We start from the raw sequence: 23523 nt of genomic DNA, 5'->3' as shown, positions 1-23523 counted from the left end.
GTCTGTGCTGTTTCCACCATGATTCTGACTCAGCAGGATTGCCATCTCTCCTTACCCACCAGTCGCACCCTGCCCCTTGGCTACAACGCGAGATACCATCACACAGGGGTCCCTAACACACTGTAACCGCAGGGCCCCGGGATCCCTGTGAACACGGCAGCCACATCACAGAGACGACTCCAACCATAAACTGATAGTCATGTTTATAGAGCCGAAGGGTGTTTTCTCCTTTGACCGCTGCTGACGTCTGTGGCGTGTTTGAGGCAGAGACCAAAATGCATTATTAGATGCTCACAAAGAGTATGCTGAATTTATACCTCAGATCAAAGTGAGCGTTGTAATTTAAGCCCCAACTTTCTTTCATGGAGACTTTAGTTTTCCAATTAATGATGAGAAATATGAGTCGAAGACCACAGTCCTGTTAGCAGCTCTCAGTGGTCCGTCACGCAGGCTTCTCATAGCTGCGTAAATGCTTTTGAAAATCTCAAGTTTAACCCAGAAGAGTTTTTCTGCCTTAACCTAATCAAATCCCCCCTTTACTTCTCAAATATGCAGCACAAAAATCAACAGAGAAACAGACACAGAGGTACGCACATGTCCTGACATGGCACTTGTTTACTTTGGCTGATTTTTTACAGCATGTGTGCAAACAGAGCTAAGGGCTACTGAGCTGAACTCTCCATCCATCCATCCATCCATCCATCCATCCATCCATACATCCATCCATCCATACATACATACATCCATCCATACATACATACATACTGCAGCATCACCGTCACTTTATCATAGATTTCATTTCCTTGCTGTGTTTAAAGGGGCCTGACCACCTACAAGTTTCTGTGGTGTTAAACAAGCAAAGTTTACTCTACAAGACTGATGAGAGATGCACAGGTGCTGGTGGTGTGTGTGTGTGTCTGTTGGGGGGCTAAAGGTGGAAAAGGAAGTGCAATCTGTGAAGGAACTTAGTCAGGTAAACAACAGTTCCCATGCTAGCTGCTCAGCAGCAGCAGCTCGTGGTGTTGGCACACAGTTCTTACGGTACATGACAACAAGCAAAACAATACACAGTGAGGACTGAGATTTTCTCAGCCACGACCCCTGGGAGAGTTGGAGAGGAATGCACAGATAACCTCAGAGTCATAACAACACTGTGGAGGAGTATCTGATCTCAGAAGCTGCCCTTATACATACACACAGGGAGGAGGGGCCGAGCCACACAAGACCCCCCCCCCCCCAGGGAGGAATCACCACACTGTAAAAGAGATGAAGCTCACAGACAAGTATCAAAATGTCAACTGAATACGTTTTTTTTACTCAGCTCATGGTTTTCACTGAATGGAAGCACTGGGTAATTAAAAGGTACAGTCGGTAATTTTGGAGGTTATGTAATAGAAAAACTGAATATTGTACTCGGTGTGCAATTATGTCTTCCAACAAACAGATGGGTTCTCATAAACATAAAACTAATCCATTAAAAATACATTACAGCAGGTGCTGGTTGATGGAAGACAGCAGCAGCTGGCTGAAAGCTAACGCTATGGAAGATAATGATGGGCTCAAATGTCCTAAAAATCACACTTTCAATCTGATTAATAGTTTGATTACATTCTCAAATCGTATGGGAGTTTATTCACCAAGTGTCCAAGTCCAACAATGTTATAATGTAAGAGACGGTTTCACTAACGCTAGTGTTGACCCCCCCCCCCCAAAAAAAACAAAAAACATTGGCCGTATTTAAACTGCTGTAAATAACTTGTTGGCTTAGAATCTGTGAAAAAACGTATCAAACCCATCTCTCACGAATGAGATCAAGTAATTTTGAACCACAGAAACCATTCCTGCCACAAGGCAAGTTTTATATATCCCTTATTCATCCAGCTAAAAAGTCTCATCAACACTAAAAAGGATGAGACTCTTGACCATACCACATTTTTCAGAGTGATCTGGTTGAGAGAGCAGCAGAAATTGCAACAAATATAAAACAATAGGTTTGTAAAAAGTAAACGGACATAAATTGACACCTGGCATATTGAGACTGCAGTCATATTTACAGCTGAGGTAAACAGCAGACTGACAGCCTGCACTCACTGCAGATGAACGAGGATTGCACTTGAATTAATAGGGATAAGAAAACTGAGTATGACTGAACATTTACAGTTTCTCAGAGCCTCTGGTGATGGCGGCAGCATGCTCTTTTGTTCAACAGACAGCTCAAAAGCCAGTAATATTCATTTTAGTGCGATATATAAAAAAGAAAAGCTGAAACCACCAAGGTTTGCCTGAACTATTACTGACATTATTACTATTAATGTCGTGTTTCTTAATATTATTTTTGACATTAAAAAAAAATTAATACTCAATCGCTGCAACTCTAGTTGATTTTTTGTGATTTGTTCGAAACCACTTTAACAAATCTAGACAGCTGAGATCTACAGATCCATTCAAACAGGGCATGCAGGTACCCATGGCTCACGACGACAGCAGCGCAGAGGAACAGACACGGTGCGAGTGGCTCTGCGTCACAAACGGTGGGGAGAACTGTACACTTACTCTTGGCTTAGCACCGAGGAAAAACCAGAGCCAAACTAAACATAGGCTGTGCTTTGTGCCCATTGTTGGTACAGCCCGAGGACAGAGCCTTTGCAGTGTGAGTCATCTCGTATTTAAGAGTTTCCATTTCCATTCATAATGGCACTGACACAGCTATTGAAGAGCGGGGCTTCTAATCATTACAGTCATCTCAGGGCTTGCATCGTTAGCCAACTTGGCCAACGGAGTTTTGGGATGTTAAAAGACGAACTGGAGCCTCAATCGACCAACTGGCCACTGACTACCTGCTCAAGGGTACATCAAAAGTCCCCCTCCTCCACCCCACCCAATTTATCCAACTGATGTACAAACATTCGAAGACCCTCTTCTTTAGCGCAACTTCCACTGCCTCCTGTTTTCTTTAAACAGGACAGTGGTTCTCAGGGAGATGGAAAACACTGCAAATTGCTGGCGTACAACAGCCCCTGGTTTTTCCGCTTATGTCACCAGCTATCAGCACAAAATGCCAAAAAAAACAAAACAAAAAAAACAAACCCAAAAAACCTTTCAAGGGCAAAATCTTTTCAGCTCCCTGAAACGACATCCTCAGATATAAAGACGTCCTGACGTGGGTCCAGCCTCATGGTAAAATCTTTAAATTACACTGGGATTTTACATTTCACATCAGTAAATAGATAGCCTGCAAAGAAAAGCTTGTTTATTTACTCAAAGGGTGGTGGGCGATGGGTATCAGTCCAACGTAGGCCACTGTGGCTGGCTAGCAGCTCTGAGTCTGGGTAATGACAGCTCAGGGGACATGGATTTAGTACAAGTGCTCTAAAATTGCAGTCCAGCCTGCAGCTACTGCTGGATGAATTTATCAAAGATCTGAGATGCTGACTAAAAACAAATAAATGAATAACAGAAGTTTGGATGGCATGGATAAAGTCTGTCTGATGACCTCCATGATTTGAGAAAGCAAAATAAATAAATAAATAAATTTTTTAAAAAAAGGGTGTCTCATCTTATTTATTTATTCTTGCAAAATAACACATTTAATTTGTCCCCTTCAAACAGGCCATGAATGGCATTCGTGTTTCCCTCACAGAACACACAACAGATACTTTAACATTACTGAAAAAACTGAAACTTTTTCATAAAAACATATTGACCTTAACTCCTTGTTATAGCTTGTATTTTTGGTACTTCACAATTTAATAGGCTTCTTTTGAAGGCCAGTTACACCCAGTTGCAACTCCGAGGCAGCACTGTGCTACGTAGGAAATGTGCACAAACTGGAGCGTGCGATAACTAGCCCCGTCTCCTCTGCCGCCTCGTATTCCCCCGGAAGTGTTTGACACCGTTTTCACAAATCTTAAGGTACTTGCTGCTTCATTAGCCGATCCTCATAACTATTCCAAACTTGTCACGGTGTGAAAAGTAGCTACGTCTGTCAGACCTGCAGGCAGGCCCGGGGGCTCGCCGCCTCTGTAATTACAGCTTTGAAGTTCAGGAAGCTTTTTCTACAAACCGCACTTAAGACAGGCCCAGAAAGCAAGCAAGACAAGGGTGATGACAAACACTGCACTGGGAGGCTCTTTGTTGAGTAAGCGCGCACACACACACACACACACACACACACACACACACACACACACACACACGAATTAAAAAGGAACATCAACACAACCTCTTCATAATTTTTCCAAAGCAACACTTACGTAAAAAATTGCATCAAACAGATTTATTCAGCTTAATGCATCGAGTCATTCTAAAAAAATTTTTAAGTGTGTTTATGCAGACAGACGGGTCTGCGGTGGGTCCACCACTTTAGTCCAAACTGAAATACCTCAGCCGCCATTGTTTGGATGGCCATGACCCGCTGCCATTTCTGGTCCTCTGAGCATGAATCCTGTGACCTGCTGCAGGTCACTTCTACTGTGTAGTATTTAAATAAATGTTTGATGGATAATACAGATGCTCATGGCTCCCATGCAATTTACTTTGCAGCTTTTGGATGGATTACTATAAAATTTATTGAACATATTTATGTCCCCGCTCAGGGTGAATCGTAATAACTTCGGTAACTCGTATATCTGCGGGTCAGGGCCCCCCAAGGAGGGTCGGGCAGAGAAAATAAAAAGCCAAAAAGCAGACAGATGTGATGAAAAGCAAAGTAAGTTACTCTCAGCACAGGCTCTTCCTGCACTTTATGGTTTGTCATGAAATGTGCTCCAAACAAAATCTATTGTCCACCCTTGCTGCTCAAAAACAGAATTTAATTTTCTTGAACTCGCACTTCAGTTAGCCATCACATCCCATCTGACACAGACTTAAAGTAAGAATTCAGGACAATTTTGGAAAGCCCCCACGAGTTAAACATTTACCTGATCAAACATTGAGTCTGACTCAAGTACGGGCTGTAAATGATGCCTTTTGCAGCTTAACATCTGGACTATGAGGTTTATCCAATCCTCTCCTCGACTTCAGACAGAACTATGCATCACTGTCTCACAAGTGCTGTGGGATTGTACAAAGCACCCCGCCTCGGGGTTTATTACTGATTGTACAAGCAGTCATAAGAACTATTCAGTCACGCTTCCCCAGACAAAGAACGAACGAGGTCCCGAGTCCCTGCTACAGAGCCCGAGTAGATCCATTTTCTGTGCTCAGTGTTTGAGACTATGGGAACAGCCTGGGCCATGAAAGCCCTCTCTGTAGGAGGACCCAAGGTTCAGTTTAGCCAGTCGATCGGCTTTCACTCTCTCTCTCTCTCACTGCAGTGATGCTGCCGCAATGAATTTAATACCTGGGTTTACATTTCAACACCATCTTTTCCTGGGAAACATCCAGGAGCAGGCAGGGAGGCATCCAGATAAAGACTGGCCTCTGATTGGCCTTTCCAGGTCTGCTCCGGTTCCCCGTGTGCCCTTATGCCCCTTCTACCACCTCACCTAAGGGGGATAAGCAGGGAAATGATACACACCTCCATTTACAAGGCTCTTTGTTTGAAAGGATTATGTGTAATGGGTTGGATCTGGATTCTGTCTCCTTCCTCTAGTGTTCTGGTTTCTGCTGGCCTAATCCCCGCTAAGGACATAAAAAGAGCCATTCTAATTCACTTCAAATCAATTTTCCATTCCTCAATAAGATTTCAGGATGTCTGCTATGAACCCATCAACCCTTCAGCAAAGACTGTGGAAACTTAAATATTTCAGCCGATGTTTTGTAGTTTTTCATCAAAATGGTGAGGTGGCTCAATGAGGGTTCTTTAAACTGCAGAGAGTTTCTGCTTTAGCTGAAGCATTTCTCCAGACAAGGAAAAAAATGTATTATTATAAAATTATTATAAATGCAGATGCACACAATGGACAGGCTGCCAAAAAATGTGAGTGTGGATCAACCATCTAGCCCTCCCAAGGCTCTTTCATTTGATCTGCATCTTCTGTCAGACAATGCAATCGCTGGGTTAATCATTATTCCCAGAGCAGACGTTTTTTAGAGCCTTCCTTCCCCTGTGACTTGCAGCCAGAGCGATAAAAACCACCATTAAAACTGCCTCACGCAGGGCTTTGGACTATAACTAGAGTAGCATTCGCTACAAAGAAAACCATAAAAGCAAATATCGTAAGTTAAGCAACAGTTAATTGGACAACAGATCTTACAGCGAGGATCTGATCCAATGGTGGTTTTCATTTCAGAGTGTGGGTGCAGCCCTGTTTGGAGCTGTCACAGGAACAATCCAGTGGAGGAGGGAGGGGGTGACCCTGAGGGAGAGATTTACAGTATGCTCCTAAACGTTACCCGATATCACTATCTTTCTGTGTCTCTCTCTTCTCACCTTCTCCACTTTTGTCCTGTCCAGACAGGCCACAGCAACTGCTGGAGGAGGGGTGTAGAAGGAAAGAAAGCAGTTCAAGTCCACCCTCTTCCAACACCCTGTTTGTGCTTTAATGTGAAAGGCTTCTTCCTTGATGAAGCATTGATGAAGCTCAACTACCCAAACTCCTTGAAAGCACATTACACAGATTTTTTTTCTGATATGGGGGAAATTTCATACACTCAAAAATGTGACTTCTGTGTGATTACTTCAAGTAATAAAAGGAAACTGCTCCTGGACATCATCACATAGGCTCAGTTCCACTCCTAAGCAAGGATCGTTTCTACTACAAATGCAGTTTGATGAGTTTGCAGCCCAGCTTGTCACTAATTTTTATACCTCAAATATCTCAAATATCAGCATATTTAAAATAAAAACGAGCGCTAACATGCTAATCATTAGCCATCTCGAATTGGGATTAGCATGCTAACAACGGCTAATCAGCACTAAAAAGACAGTAAATTGTAGGATGGTGAAACTGTAAACCCTTTCATGCATTTTTATTCCTTACTAATTGTTAATTAATTAATTAATAAAGCATATACTTAGCTTGCCTTGTGTCCGGCTATACTCTCAAAGACACTTATGTTCCAAGGAGTAACCTCCTGAGATTAAAAATGAAGTCAATGCAACAATGGCGAAAACTGCAGTTCCTCTAGGTGCCACGAGACAGACAGCTGGAGACCCAACGGTTGAGTAGCCATTCCTGTTAATGCTGCGTTGGTCACATAATACGCTGCTGCAATTTCATCACACAACCACATCCATACGGATACATCAGCACTAAAAAACGTAAGCAAAGACACTGCCTGTTTAGTTGGTGCACTCGCAACGTAACAGGAGTCCCATGTACCACTGTGAGAGGCCGTTGACATTTGACCTTATATGGGGATTGGATAACAGTAACCAGATCATCAAAATGATTACATTCGTCATAAATTGATCCATTTGGTGCCAATAATCAAACAAAAGGAATGTGAATGTTATGGTGTTACAACAAGAAAATTGAGTCACAGAAATCCTGAAGATTTACTGAGAACGACGAATCTATTGAATAGTTACTGGAATATTTGAGTTTGTTTGATCTGAAACACAAAAGTGGTCCGGTCTGTGTTTTCAGCCCTGCAGAGTCAGCAGCGTTAAGCACTCAAACCTATAATCAAACATTTCGGTCTTTCCCTCCTTCATGATCGCCTGTGTACACAAAAAGCACTAGGAGCCATATCGTTATCTTTTTAATTATCTTCTTTAGTTAACCTTTAAAAGCAGATCAAATAAGGGCTGGACTAGCAAGGGGCACTGTGTAACTGCCGCAGAGTGAGCTCGCCGAGAGCAGGACAGGCTTTGGGCTGACAAAGCTCCTGTAAACAAAGATAAGAGACCTTGGGAGGTGTGTTAAACTAGTAAACATGTACCACGGTGGAATCTAAAGCGCAGAGTGGGACAAACCATAACAGTGGTAGCTGTGACCACCTGAAACAACAGCAGCTGGATCAGCAGCTTCCATCTTTCTTTTAAGTGAGGACGCCTTTTCTGCTTCATATGAGAAAAGAAAAACAACAAATCCAAGCAGGAGTCACACTCTCGGCTGTCCAGCAAGTCAAAACAAATTTTGTGGCACAACCTGCAGTAATTAGACACACCCTTTAAAAAAATAAAAAATAAAAAATTCATGGGGCAAGACGCCAATGGACTGACAACTCCATAATCTGGGAGGAAACCTCAAACTGTTGGCGCAGAATGGCGCTTTACAGATGTTTGTGGGCAAACATGATATTCTATTAGTATTTGTGACAAAAAGATTGAACCTACCCTCCACCATCAGCATGGGCTCCTTAGCTCCTCCGTGGGCCAACATCTCCCGTCGGTACCGCTCACCCATTTCCCTACGAAAGAAACCAAGATGGAAGACAGGCAGGGAAGAGAAAGAGATAAGGTTACAGACACCTGTATTCACCTGTCAACCCCTCCATCGCTGCTGCTGCCACTGGGAGCCCAGGGCCAAGTCTGCTAAGTTGTCTGTAAACAACAGACAGGTGATAAAACCAACAGAGCTCTGACAACTGCAGGTGTTACCGAGACGAGGTAAAGGAGGCCAGGGGGACAGACAGACAGAGAGGGAAACAAAAAGAAGTGAAACTGCTGCAGGGCTCAATGCGGTGCTGATACGATTAACGGTTGATTTTCCACAACAGAACCTTATTGCTTTGCTTGTCCGGGGCAAATGCTTTAGATAGAGGAGGATCTGGTAATGAGGATGCTGCTGTGTGTCTGTGAATCACAGCAGATGCCACATTCACATTAAAGCCAGGGCTTTGATACAGATGATATGAACTATGTTTCTGCAACTCTTCACCACCTGTACTTCAGTTTCAGGGTAATGTAGTCATTGTTAGGAGGACTCCTCATTCCAGCCAATTTAGTATTTATTGCCCTTATAAATAATGAACCATGTGTCCAGTTAAATATCTGCCTCCCTACAAAAATAATTCCTCTATTCGGTTCTCTCAAATAAAAACATCTTTAACTCAGCGAAAGCTCTGATGGTTTTATAAGACATATATACATATACACACACACACACACACACACACACGTACGTACATACATATGTATGTATGTATATAAAATTTAACAGTATGTTAAGCTTCGGTCTCACCTGTTTAAAGGATCCTCTATGAAGCATTGTTTCCACACCATCGAGGCCACCGCACGTGACATGAGGTAGGAGTAGTACTTGGCCCCGTACCCAATCAGGTGGCTGAATCTCAGCTGCCATGCCTTAAGAAGAAAATGAACATTGAACAAAAAAAAAAATAAACAACTGTATCACTTTAAAGACAGCGAAGCCAATCCTGACAAAGCTAACGCTAGGCTAAACCCACACGGCTGCAACTTTCCTAACAGCATCTGTCGCGTGTCACCGTATCCAAGGTGACACGCCGGACAGATTACTTTAAAAATGCAACTTTAAAATCTGCTAATGAGTAAAAACAGCAGATTTTTTTGTAGCTATTCACACTCCATCAATTTTAAAAATGAAAAAAATCATTCATAATCAAAAACTAAATCATGAAGATTGGGCACCTTACACCAAAACAAATAAAAATGGGTAAAATAAAAAGGATAAAGTGAGGTTACCCTACGGCCTGGCAGCGTGCACATCTCACAAGTGCTCTTTAAATGACCATAACTCCTCCGTCGCCATTAGTGCCAAAATAAGAGACAAAATGTCAACTGTTTTGGTAAGAAGAGAAGACGAGCTTTACGCAGATATTCGGTATGTCATGGTAGAACAAAGCATCTACAAAGTACTGCTGTCTATCGCCGACAGAAAAATCATCTGTTTGTCTCGTTTAGGGAGACATTTTAAAGGGTTCCTGTATAAACACTGAGGGGATAAAAGGCCAAACACCAAACAGTTTGATGTCTTTAAAACAGTCATATTTGAAATAACCAAGGTGTAATCGAGCAATCTTGGACAACCTAGCTATAATCTAACTTTACATCTTTTCGTGTCTGCACTCAGTTCAGCTCATATTTCTAATCTCATTACTTCATCCTTTAATATCCAGCCCTTCATGTTGACACAACCTGCTCTGAAACATCCAGACAGTCAGACACATAAACACCTGCCAAAGTACTTCAGAGGCGTTTGTGGTAACGCCTGCTTCAGTCAGTGACTCAGGACCAGATTTTGCAATGACTACACCCTGACTACAGACCGACGAGGTGAAAACAACACGTCAGTAGATATTAACAGAAAGCAGACTCATAAATACGCCAAACATTCTCAATCTTTTGAGCTGCCTACGTCGTCTTCACTGATGATATTAAACTGGTGAAATGAACACAAGTTTCCTTGAACAAACATCTTTGACAAACATTAAATCACATCCTGTCAGGTCCTTTTATAAAACGGACAAAACATGGGAATTCCTAACAGCTAGAAAGCCCCGTTCGCTCCTTTTCTCCCATGTTGTTGCCTGAAGGGGAGCTTCTCCATATCTATAAAGACGAGCTCCTTTATGATCTCTGAAAACGGCGACACTGGGAAATTCAGCTGGCAAACATTCAAACATTCAGCCTGCTAGAAAAGGCAGCAGCTGCTGTTGTTAACAAAACATAACAGACTGCAGACGCCTCCTTGCACATCCACATGGGGGGGGAAGCAGACTTCATACACGTTAAAGATTTGAACTCAAATTAAAGTGAAATAATCATGAAACTGAGGGATGTTCTCCAGCAAAAAGCCAAATAACGCATTAGTGTGGATAAAAAAAATCTTAAATTCTTTATGCTGGGAAACATCTATTAAACTCACGTTTGTGAGAAGATATTTAAAAACCTACTGATGCTATACATCACCCTTAACATAAAAAGGTTCATCTTTTTTTCAGAAATTTGAATAATAAAGGGATATAAATGCAAAAAAATAAGACAAAGAGCACTGTAGGTTGTAAGCTCTAAAACAGCTGCTTTTTGAGAGGAGCTGTGTCTGCTGACCTAAGCGCGGTCGCTCAACAGCATGAAAAACACTCCCGTGTTGACTTGACAAGACTCCTCAGGGCTGTAGTGACTTTAATAAGAGTCGATAGCACTCCTGAGAGGAGTCACGGCTCAGGAAAGTGTGGGTTAGAGAAGCAGGAACACAAATACAGGAGCTCGGATCAGCTCTTTCAAGTGCTATGAAATAGAAAATGTAGGCCGTGCTAACAAATGCGATAACACATCCAGAAAATTACAAAAAGCCTGCTTTGATTTGTTTTAATTCGGAGGCTCTTTGATTCCTCTGTGCTTCCTGACTGCTGATGTTCTGCTACTGAAAAACTGTTTGGTAATATGTCGCAGCCTCTGACAGGATGCTTTAAGTACTCATCACAAAGTGCCTTGATTATCAGGCTTCCAAGCTTCTCTTTGTTTTCAATCCCTTCGTCTCACATCAAATGATTATCGTCAGCTTTTCTGAGAGAGTGCGAGCGGGTCACATGTCAGCAAGATATCCTTTTCATCCTCACATACAAAAGGAAACTGAGTAAGCCCTTGCTTTTTACTCTGCTCCTCTTCAGTGTCAGTTAAAAGACATTTTTAGGTCTTTCCAAACTCGACTTGTGAGAAGAACGTGAGCCGTCGCATACACATCGACTCATCCTCTGGGGAAATAAAAGGGACAGCATTGCAAGTGTTAAAGGCACGGATTAGCAGTTAGAGAAATGTCAACAAAAGCGAGCAGGACTCGCTTTCTGCCTCTTATTCCCAAATATTATCTTCAGCTCAAGAGTGAGCATGTGGTCTGTGTTACTCGCAGCTGATCCTCTCACTCTGTACACAGCGGGAACTGATAGCCCTCCTCTATAAACTATACACATGTCAGCATCACCCTAATGTTTATAATCTGTGGCTCTCCGTAACCCATTAGCCACTCCAAACTTCTCTTTACTGCGGAAACTTTTTCCTGAGCTGCGTTTCCATGAAGGCAGTCAGACAGGGATGGATTCAGAGGGTAAACCACACAAAAAAGAACATTTTAAGGATCTAAACAAATCTGTTTTCACTTGCTCCGATCCAATCGTGATCTAATACTCGACGTTTAAGCACTGCAATCACCCTCAGTTCAAATGAGGAAAGTGATCTCGCTTGTGGTTGTGGCTGTGCACACGGAGGCAAAGTGCCTGTTAGAGCTTCCCGTATGGCTTGAAAGCTTGAAGAGAAATGACTGCGACAGCGGGAAACTATATAACATAAACCGCAATCTCCGGAGAGGGAGCTACAAAGCGAGGCACGTACAGAGGAGTGGGAGGACTCCTGTGAGGAGAAACGCTGGCTGGGACACGGTCGTCCGGGCAGAATATACAGCAGTCCTGTAATCTTTATTCCTGATGGCAACTCCACATAATTACAGCCCTGAGTAAATGCTGTATGAAGGCCATTTCTGGCTAAATTATGACTGTTTTTGATTCCCTTCTGTCTCCTGGCCTCATCCTCCTCAGCCCACAGCTGCTAAAGTGGGGGAATAAAGCACTTTTTTCATTAAAGAGGAGGGAGGAAGAGGCTCAAATATTTCCCCCTGGGAGGGTTCATTTAAAGTATCCCCCTGCTTTGTTATTTTAGCAGCCCTTCAAAAAACAGCTTTAATCCTTTAAACACTGCTGTGCCTGGGTGAGAGATAAAAAAAAACCAGTGAGAGAAAGAGGAAGGACAGCGAATAAGAAAGGAGAAGTGAGTAGAAAGTTAAAGACTAAAAGGTTTCTGTGATCTCATTAAATGGGTATCGAAAGAAGAGCACAGAACCCCAAATTATCAACAACTTCCAAGCTTGTATTTTATCCTGTAGTCATGACGTCAGAGAACATAAGTCACGGGGGGAGAAAGGGAAAAAAAAGGTGGTCAGGCTGTACCGTGTTGGGCGCATAAGGCAAGCCGTAGAATTTCTGCTGCATGTCCTTCAGGATTTCTGTGGTAGAGCGGTTCTGTGGTTCGCTGTGGTAGATCTGATCCAAGACTGCATAGAAAATCTACACAGCAAGAAAAAAAAAAAAAAGCAAAAACAATCACCAACGTGCGAACTCTTTTAAACTGCAGAAATAGAGTTAAATGGTGACTAATGTCACACCATTGGACATGAATGCCCATTAAACTTTTAACATGTTTTGTGGTTGTCTTGTTTGAATCAGTTTTAGCTTTGTAAAGAAAAACAGATAAGCACGGAGCACAAAAACAAGAGCTTTCCTAATAAAAAAAAAAGGGATAAAGGCTAAAACAGAATGGGAACCAATCAAAAAGATAAAAACAAAACCAAACCTTTCATAGCCACCAGATGCTGTTTATGAGCAGAGGAGGACTGTTCTTTATCACATCAGCTCCTCAGGGGTTTTTTTTATGTTTTTTATGACTTTTGCACCACAGGTGTTAGTATGAGATTTTCAGTTGTTGTTTTTTTTCTTAGGGGTGGGCGTAACACTAAAGTAGTGCCACACAAGCATCATAAATTAGCTGACATGTGTTATGGATGGTTCCTGCTGTTGCGTGCTCTGTGACAACGTACATGCAAAGACATTAATCTTACCTGCAACTGGGTGTCTGCAGCTCCACACACCTTTTTGGACTCACACAAGCGAGCCACCATACTCTCGGGTAGCGGCTAAAGAGACGATAAAACTGATTAAAGCTACAAATGAACAGAATTTTCATCTGAAGCCTTCATCCTGCAAATTTTACTTTCTAATACTTCATCAGAACATATTTCTGTACTTTATCGATTCAAATCTGTCCTCAGTTTAAATCGTTTTGAGTGTTTAAGGTTTACCTGTCCAGTTTCATAGTGTCGTGCAAACTGGCTGATGACTCGGTAGTCGGTGGCAAAGTATTCCATGAGGATGGAGGGGACTTCAGCAAAATCAGTTGCACATCTGGTTCCTAGAGAAGGGATGAGAGACTTTAAAACAAAGCAGGATATAGGTGACTTTATTCTTGGCTGCTTAAGTGCTTTGGCTTTTATGTTTAGAGTGTTAAAAACGAAAAAGTGAGCCAGAATGAGAAACCAAAGTCTTTACAGCCCCAACCAAAAGTCAGAATCAATACAAGTCCTTGTGATCTTGTGACACTCAGCAATATCAATAAGTAAGCAAAAGCACATAGGGCAGGAATAGATGTGTAGAACAGAGGTGAAAAAGAGCAACTGTCATGAGATTTACACAACACAAACTTAACCAACATGTCTAAACATTGTGCCCAGTAAAGAAACAACCTCCAGTGCAGTTAATAGATACTGTTGTCAGGCTCAAATAAAGGCTTTGGGATCTTAAATTACTACTGAAGGTATCTGCAAACCAAACCATATCAAATGACAGCGTTAGCAGCCAGCTATCATCTGCCCTCTCCTCGGGGCTTACTTTCCTTGTTCAATTCACCACAGTGTAATGTATAACCCCTTCCTACAGCTCTGTATCAATCTATGTAATTCTACCTTGTGACATTTGGAAATGCAAAGCCATAATGTTCCAATATTATTACTTCTCTAAATCCTCAAGCAAACCAGGGTCCACTGAAGAGCCCTACTCATTGTAAGGGTCACTCCGCACCTGTCACGTGCTGGTAGCGAGTGCGTCCCAGCATTGAGTGCATAGCGTGGCCCATCTCGTGGAAAAGGTTCTCCATCATGCCGGGAGTGAGCAAGGTGGGGGCGCCCTTGGTAGGGTGAGGCAGACTCAGCATCAGCACCACGACTGGCAACTGGTACTGACCAGTTTCCTGGCACTGGCGCCCACCGCGGATGGTGAAGTGACAGTCCTGGGAGGAAAATGAGGAGTGAGGCTAAAGTGCTACTATAGAAAATAATACTGATATATACTAATGACGTTACCAAAACATAATTAAATACAAACTCAGAAAATGTTGGGACACTTTTAAAAATGTGAAAAAACAAACAGAATGTAGAGATTTGCAAATCTCATGAACAAATTTTACTCACAATAGAAATAAAAAATTTTTACACAGAGAAAATGTTTAATTTTAAGAGCATCCAGTATTGAATTTCATCCTTCTGCACAAAGAATTCTCTGAATGTTTTGATATTATGTCGATTAAGAGACATTGATGTTGAACATTATTCTGAAGTTCTCCCATAATTTGTAGACAGTTTTTTGCAGATTGGTGAACCTCTGCTCATCTTTACTTCTGTGAAACTCTGACCTGTTGTCACTTAACCTAACTGGTTGCAAAATGTTCCTCCAGCTGTTTCCCTTTAGTAGCATTTAGTTTTCCATCCTTTCGCTGCCCCAGTCCCAACTTTACTTGAAATGTTGCTTTTTTTCATGAATTAGTCTAAGTTTAAACATCTATGTTAAAATATGGTTTCGATGTTCGAGTGTGAATAAAATGTGGCTTTTCTGTTTTTAATCCACATTTTACAAAACTCGTTTGGGAATGGTTAACCACATTTCAAAGAAGGAAGAGATACTTTAAAATCTCGAGTACGTCGATGAGTGTGTGCTCATACCTGATGAGGTTTATCTTGCCGGTGGAAAAAGTCACAGTAGATGTATCCCAGTAATCCCTCCGTCTCATGGACCACAGCCTGGAGAAATGCACGCACAGTGATGTAATCACCCAATAACTGCACACAGACACAGCATCTGAAACTTTGATCTTTAAAAACGGTCCGTGGATTAGCGCTTGGCACAGACTATTCCACACAAGCGAACCTTTTTTCCTCACTAATAATGAGTTACCAGTTTGCGGACATCCTCGCTCCAGACCTCTCCAGCTCTGGGTTGTTCAGACATGAGGGAGACGCCGTACAGCTGAGAGAAGAGATTGTTCAAACCCTCCATACAGGAACCAAGAGACAAGTAGGGACTGTACAGACTGGGCTCTATGTTGTACCTGCCGTGACAAATCAGAACATATCAATGAAAGAAGGAGATGTGACCTTCAGCACCGTGATCCAACAAAGTACATAAAAACAACAAATAGGAATCATGTGCATCTTCTAAAACAGGAAGATCAGCAGATCTAGAGTGGTCAAATAGCCCAAAAGGCCCTTTTTTTATTACTGAACCAGAACTTGAAGCCCAGATGAAAAAAGAATGGTAACGCTTGCCCGCTTTGAACCAGGACATATTTCTGTATACGTTTAGCTGCAGGTTGCTCACTTGACTAGCTAAGAAAAAAAGAAAACGGATCCTGACTATCACTCATATGTGAGCTCAGCTGGCAGGGCAAAGCCACCACAGTGCCAGGGCTCAGGTTTGGCCACCCATGCTTAAAATGGCTCCTTTCATTCATGCTGCTTATAAGGCATCAAAGATAAAGACCACCGAGCCAAAACGGTTGTTTAGCTAGAACACCACATCCATATATTATCAGTGATGAATAACAGGCCACTGCTGAACACAGCTACTAGCTGTGTTTACCACACACAAGCTCTAGTCCCTGTTTCAGCAGGGTCTGAACACACACCGGTTCGAGCTGGTACTGCTGGAAAAGCACCGATAAAAAGAAAATGAGTGACTGAGAGAAACAAAAAAGCCTGTGACTGTGACGAAAGAGCCTCAGTGGGAGGGATTAACATAATGTGAGCATGTAAGAGTGTACTTGTATGACCGTCTTTGTGAGGACCAACTTAAATTTGGGATCTTGGCTGTTCCTTTCCTCGCCGTCATACACCGAAAAGGGCTTTTCTTTTTTTAAATGCCACATCAATTTTTAGGCAGCATGGTGGCTCCCTGTCATTGCGTGGTTTCTCTCCGGGTACTCCAGCTTCCTCCCTCAGTCCAAAGACATGCGCTTAGTGCCGTTAGGTTAACCTGTCATTCTAAGTTGTCCATAGGTGTGAACGTGAGTGCGAATGGTTGTCTGCCTCTCTGTGTTAGCCTTGGGTCAGGCGGGCAACCTATCCATGGTGTGCCCTGCCTCTCGCCCTATGGTAACTGGGATAGCCTCTAACCCCACCCCATGACCCTGACAAGGATAAACGGAAGAGGACTGATGGACCAGTCCCAGAGGACTGGCAGCATGAGGAAGGAGAGCACAGACCCCACTCCTCCTCAGAAAATCTGTAAAGACACATCAAGTCCAAGTTTCAAGAAAACTTAGTAGCTGCTTAAGTTCAAAGAACACCTGACAGATCACTAATGTCTGCAATAAAGAGTTACCTAATGCCTCCCCAGACTCAACATATAATTAGCCTTTGCTCTGTAAAGTGCAGCTCATTAACCCTTTAAAGCCTGAAATGTGAAATTATTTTTATTTCACATTTATGATTTCATTGAACCATCTTAAAAATGTGTTTCCATAGATGACTTTTAATTTGTATATCTGGCTTTTTTTTTTTTTTTAATTGTATAAAAATGTATTTATTTAGTGTTTAAAACACTAAATGTTGAGGAAAGTGAAAAGAAAAACTAATAAAAGTGAAACTTATGGCTCCTTGAATTTGCTGAATGCCAAAGACGACCACAGTTTATTTAAGTTCCACGTCATGGGCGACATCCAGGACGGTTTGCCAGCACATGCTTTCTATCACGCATCGACGCCTGTTTTTTTAATACAATTTTTAATACAATTCCAAGTCTTTATTTTTAGTCCAACTTCATTTGTTTTCATTTAGTTACATCTGCCTTGCTGATACTGGGTACTACATTGAGATCTGATGACTGTGGGGGTCCCTTGAGTACAGTAAAGTTATCGCCATGTTCAACTTTAGCGTTTTTGAGAGCAGACCATCTGACACCAACAATGTTGTTAAACCCTCCTCCTTTCCCACTCTGATGCTCATCATGACCGTGTCTACATGCCTGATTGCAGTGAGTAGCTGCCATGTGATTGGCTGATTAGATCATCAAGTCATAAGAAGCCATTGGGTTACAAAAAAAAGAAAAAAAAGGAGGTCGATTAGACTGAAAATCAGACCTGAAGTTTACTCCCATGCGTCTCTCCTAACACCTTTTGTAAAAAGCGACACTTGATGAAGAAGTGGGACGTGATAAGAGCTGCCGCTGTGAAGCAATATGGAATTACAAACATGTGAATGACTATCAAGTGACAGCAAGCTGAAAAATATGTTTCATAAAAGCTAAATCTCACCTTTCAGCACGCAAGACACCGCTGAGGTATGGATGATCCCAGGGCATGAGCTCCTGTCAGAAAACACAGAACTCATCGTAACTCTAAATCAGAATCAACTTACAGGAGTTAAAATATAATATTGTGTAATCAGTATTAATTGCTTTAAGGCATAACAGCATAGAGAGAAATGTGTAACAGTGAGTGTAATGTTGTGTAGTTGGCAAAAATATTCTTGCACATTAAAAAAATAAAAATCACGCACAGAATGTCGAGGGCTGAGTTTCTTCTTCGTGTCTCTCATCATCTTAAAGTCTTTTGCTGTTCTGAAAGAGAAGCACCAAACAAGTTATTAGCGTGATGACTCGAGGCGTTCATTCCTGCTTTTTACCCACCTATCTCTACTCAGGGTCAACGGGGGCCAGAGCCAATCCCAGCATGCATTTGGCTGAAGGCAGGGAAACACCCTGGACAGGCTGCCAGGCTAACAGGCTCACATTCATACCTGTGGGTAATTTAGAGTCTCCCAGTCCACCTGAATTGCATATTTTTGGACTGTTTGAAGAAATCTAAGCACACAGAGAATCCATCCCACACAAAAAGAGGAACAAAGGTTTTCTAAAAATGCGTCATTGTGCAAATGATCAAACTCATATTCGCATGTATGACAAAACTAATTAAAGGGTCACTCGTTTCAGTAATTGTGGATCTTTGGGAAACATCTTAAATAGCCTAATAACTCATGGTTAACCTCGAGGGGAAGCACCGAGTTAATGAAGCCTTTACACCAAAGGCAACAAAAACATAAATCAGCTCGTGCTGATGATTCAACCTGCCAAACTGAAATAGCTGATCAGTGGATTTTTATTATGAAAAACATGGAAAGCTGTACCTGTCTGACAGCTTGTCTGTTAACAGCTGAAGAAAGCTCATCACTGTCTCTGCAAAGAGGGATAAGAACAAAAATGCAGCGTGTAAACCTCCCGAGAATAGTTCTCAAAGGCACAAAATATTGACAGTGCTGAATAATGAAAATGTCCCGACTGTGAGAAAAACCCCAGAGAGGTGTAGTAACCTGGGGTTTTGGCCATTGTCCCCTTTAGGGCTCTGTGTCCGAAGGACTCGTAGCCCACCAGTGTGGCCAGTTTGTATCTGCATTTCAGCAGCTCTTCCAAACACCCCATCAGCTCTGCGTTGGGATAGAGATAAATCCTGTAGGCGATTTCTCGCACCTACACAAGTGGAAGAGGAAGAAGGAAAATTCATGACAAAATCTAGAATTGTTAAAATAGCATAACAACTAGGCTGCTGATCTTTGCAGGGTCAGAGGTAGACGGCTAGATAAAACACTAACTCTGTTTTCAAGCAGAAGATGTTAAAATTTATTCATTTTTTTTCTTTCCTTTGTTCTCTTTCATCTCAAGCTTAAAGAAAATAGTTTAGCATGCTTAAATTCTACAATGGTACAACACAACTGTCAGAAAGTCATTTTAAGATTACTCAAAGTTTGCAGATCTAATTTTTTAAAACTATTTCATACTGCTATCCAGTATAAAATTTGATTAAATATGATAAAAACAAACAAACAACAACAGCTGCTTGACTAAAGATTTGAGCTCTAACAGGTTTAGTGTTTCTCATAACCAGCACCCAAAGCCTATGTTGTGCGCTGAGACGTGGCAGAGGCGCCACCTTCTGGGCAGAAGAGAGAAACGTTTGCTGAACCACAGTAAATGCCTACCAAGTCATTGGGGGAATCTGCATGGAGTCCCCCGATTTGAATGAAGCTTCCTTCTGTTGCAAAGTTCAGATGTAGGTGCTCGGGAATCGCAGACCTGGCGATCCTGTTCGGCATGTGGGAGCCGACCAGGAACTCGTTGTTTAGATCCAGCAACTTCACATGAAGAGCAACCGCCTCTTTCCTCTGCAGGGTGAAAAAGCACCAAGCACAATCACCGTTATGTTGCCTTCAGGTATTGTTTCCTACATCGCGTGTTTAACTCCATTAATAAAAACGCACCAGTGTGTCATCTAGATGAATTCCACTGATTTCAAAGTCGAACATGAACAGGTCTGCCACTCGCCTGCAGAGGCAAACATGTACAAAAGCCACAACAGGCCAAAATAAACAATCAGATAATCTCATAATGAGATGAAGGATAAATCAGGTCAGATACAAAACCAGGTAAGATTACCTTGTATCAGGATCCAGCTGAGCCACGATGTCCGGGTTGTCCAGCAAATTCTTCAGGCTCTTGCATAACTCAACATTAGTGTTCAGTCTGAAACAAAAAAACCATCAACATCTGTCACAGGCACAAACTGAAGCATAAATGACCCGTATCGTACCGTTGGAGACAGCGTATAAAAACATGTTCTTGGTGTTGTGCAGCTATGAACGACATAGGTCGCTTCTTACTTCTCCACGACTGTGCCGATCTCGATACAGGTCTTCTCCGCAGCCTCGCGGAAAGCTGGATCGGGGTGAGCTACTTTTATAAAGTCTGCCTGTTCACAGGGAGAATGATTATTGTTGACAAGATTGTCAAGAAAACAAGCAATCTCTGCTCATACTGAATTTTAGGAGGTTGAGATTAAAACAATGGTCTTTTGTTGGACTTTGCATTTTCAGTGGGAGAAATGTTTTGTCACTCATTCAAGTGACTTCTTTAGTCTTCACATAAAAGGTCCACAGCCAGAAGCATAGATACACTGGGTTCCCCACTTTCACCCACCGTGGCTAATCTGTATATAGAAAAAATGGAAAACAGGGCTCTCTTATCCTACCCTGGAATGCCACAGAGTCAGGTACAGGTATGTGGATGACACCTCGGTGAAAATCAAATCTCAGGACATAACACAATTCACTGATCACATTAACACGGTGGACCAACACATCAAATTCAACAAGAAGGATATGAAAAAGATTTCCATCAGTAATGAGGAACATTTAAAAGTTGATGTGTTGATCGTAAACCAACACATATGGATCAGTATTTAAGGTTTGACTGGAGCACAAACAGAGCGAACACCATCCCCACAGACACAGCAGCCAGGGACACAACTGCTGCTTAAGCAAAAACCACTTCTGATCCCTTGTGTCAAGAGTACTGGAGCAGCTGAGACGCGCCGTCTCAAAATATCACGACTCTTTGGCTTTCAAAACACACAAAAAGCTACGCCTAAGATTGGTCCACCCCAAGGATCAGGTCCCCTGGCACAAACAGAGCAACACAGTGTACGCTTGCCGTGACTTTGGGGAAACCAAACAACCTCTGGCTAAGCGTCAGGCTAGGACTCCGCAGTCTATTTACACATACAGGCCAGTGGCCACTCTTTCAATGATGAGGATGTACACATTTACGTGAAAAGAAAAAGACCACGGGTACATCTTTTCACCATCCTACAATGCTGTGATTGCAGCCATTCCGCAAACTCTCTATGAATGGTACTCATCATGCTCATGTAATCACAAACATGAAAGCGACCTCACAGCCCATTGTTAGTCAGTAGGGCTGGTCTTGGCTATGTGGGGAATAATATGACCTTATTTACACTTTTGCTACAAAGGTTTAGCACACTTTTGTGTGTTGAACTCACCAGATCGGCCACTTTACACAGTTCATCTGAGAGCTGGTCAAAGCACTGGACTGTCTGAACTCCAGGAGAAGAAGAACAGGCTTTCTCCACCAGACGCTCCGTGTTCTTCAGAGCTGTCTCTGTGGCCACCTGAAAGCCTGCAGGACAGCTCAGCTCTGGCACTCCAAACAAACCCTGCAACCACACACAAACGCACAGTTATCACCACCAACTAAAGCAAGACTTACCTACATAGTGTAAATGTTATTCTGCCAGTTTTGTAAGTTTTTTTTTAAATTATGATCATTTTTAAAGTACACACCACATTTTTCTGTAACAGGTCCAGTTTCCTGTGAGGTCTGGCATTGAAAGCAGCTCCAACGGGAGACCATGTAGTGAGATTTCTCCGTACATACGTCAACAGGCTCCTGTGCTTTACCAAGTAAAACATCCTCCTGCACGCTGACATGTTGTACAAACCTGTCTGTTGATTCTGAGGCTAAGAGTGCTGACAGTGATTGGCAGAGGACATGCTCGATTTTAGTTTGTACGTCAGCCTAGCTGCAAAAGCCGGAAATGTAAACAAAGCTAGGTCAGTTTATTTTAAACTTTTCTTTTTCAGGATAATTAAAACGGACTTTCTTTGACGTATAAAGCTTACCTGTTCCATTGAAGTGCTCACATGTTAGCTCACTGGAAAATGAAAGCGAATCTCCATAACTGTTGCTACTTGTATTTTCGCTAAAAAAAACAAAAACAAAAAAAACATCGGGCTTCCGGTACCATTATTTAAAAAATAAAAACGACACACACTAAGTTCAAATTAACTGCATTTAAACAAAATAACGTTATTTAAAATTTCGTTATCTGAAATTTCATTTCATTTTTGGCGAAAGTGCGATGAGCTACCGAAAATTAGTTCGCGATGTCGTCATACTCACGCGACTGCGCAGTACGATTGAGAATTGAGGGGTTTTGAGTCTCTTCAAAATAAAATAAAAACAAAAGATTTGTTTTTATTTATTTATTATTCCATCTTTTTTCACCCACTCACCCATATTCTTATAAACAATACAAATAAGGCAGCACGGTTGCGTGGCGGTTAGGAGGGTATGTCTTGGCTCACAGGTCTAGAGTTTAAATCTTACTCTTTTTTTTTTAAGTTTTTCTGTGAATTAACAAAATCTTTTTTTATATATTTACAGGACAGTCCATTCATTGGGCTGCTAGAATTTTTTCTGTTATTTTTACACATTTATTTCTTACTATTTAAGTCCAAAGAGTCGTGCTGAGAGATTTCTTTCATTTACTGAAGCAGCATTTATGTACTGTTGTACTGTCATACTGTTGAAACTGGACTTTCTTTTATTACGATATCTCAGGGATTAAATGTGTGGTTAAACTTCTCCACGCTGACAGAAAGTGAAGTTTCATTGGTCCAGTCTATGTGAGGTCACAGTGGCCATCAGTGTAAAATGAGTTTGACATCCCTGATATACGCACTTTTCACTAGCAGCATGACACAAAAACATAATTGTCTTATGAAAAATGTCAAAGATAACACAGTTTGACAGCCATAAAAATAGTATTTCTACACCAATATTGTGATTCCCCAAGAGCAGTTAGCTGAGAACTTGGCGTATCTCAGCATGGTGTGTATTGTGTAAAGACTGAAGTAGAGGATAAGCAGAGAGAAAAGGCTGAGGGAAGCCAAATTACCAAGAACTGGACTGAAAATTAGTGGCAGCAGGATTTTGTGAGTAATAAATCTAAAATTTAAATTTGGGGAGGAAGTCTGTCAAGGTTTGGGGTTGCATTTCAGCCAGTGGTGCTGGAAATCTTCGGGCTTATGAACGTTGACATGCATGACCATGCTCCCGAACACGCAGCCAACGATGTGAAAGCAAACCTACCATTGGCCTCCCAGAGTCCAGATCCCAAATTTACTGAAGCAGTGTGGGATCATC

At 42.0% G+C, this 23523-nt stretch overlaps 1 protein-coding gene across 1 annotated transcript in view; it reads right to left on the bottom strand.

The window, feature by feature from the left end:
* Positions 1-22297, bottom strand: part of LOC102214644 (mitochondrial intermediate peptidase) — a 23672-nt gene extending 1375 nt beyond the window's left edge. The window contains exons 1-19 of the mRNA XM_005720596.1: positions 22218-22297; positions 21879-22117; positions 21578-21751; positions 20397-20485; positions 20173-20259; positions 19998-20061; positions 19719-19901; positions 19053-19209; positions 18870-18918; positions 18243-18303; positions 17999-18051; positions 15643-15796; positions 15411-15488; positions 14494-14701; positions 13719-13828; positions 13479-13553; positions 12811-12927; positions 9072-9193; positions 8225-8298 (exon numbers count right to left, since the gene is read on the bottom strand). Coding sequence (XP_005720653.1) covers positions 8225-8298; positions 9072-9193; positions 12811-12927; positions 13479-13553; positions 13719-13828; positions 14494-14701; positions 15411-15488; positions 15643-15796; positions 17999-18051; positions 18243-18303; positions 18870-18918; positions 19053-19209; positions 19719-19901; positions 19998-20061; positions 20173-20259; positions 20397-20485; positions 21578-21751; positions 21879-22025 — 2002 coding nt within the window. The 5' untranslated portion in view covers positions 22026-22117; positions 22218-22297. The remainder of the gene's footprint in view (positions 1-8224; positions 8299-9071; positions 9194-12810; positions 12928-13478; positions 13554-13718; positions 13829-14493; positions 14702-15410; positions 15489-15642; positions 15797-17998; positions 18052-18242; positions 18304-18869; positions 18919-19052; positions 19210-19718; positions 19902-19997; positions 20062-20172; positions 20260-20396; positions 20486-21577; positions 21752-21878; positions 22118-22217) is intronic.
* Between the last annotated feature and the right edge of the window lie 1226 nt (positions 22298-23523).

Source organism: Pundamilia nyererei, unplaced genomic scaffold (genome assembly GCF_000239375.1).
Source record: "Pundamilia nyererei isolate P.nyererei 1_Seehausen unplaced genomic scaffold, PunNye1.0 scaffold00003, whole genome shotgun sequence".
In the NCBI taxonomy this organism is placed as follows: Eukaryota; Metazoa; Chordata; class Actinopteri; order Cichliformes; family Cichlidae; genus Pundamilia; species Pundamilia nyererei.
Note: the sequence above shows the minus strand (reverse complement) of the source record. Positions and strands in the feature narration are given on the sequence as shown.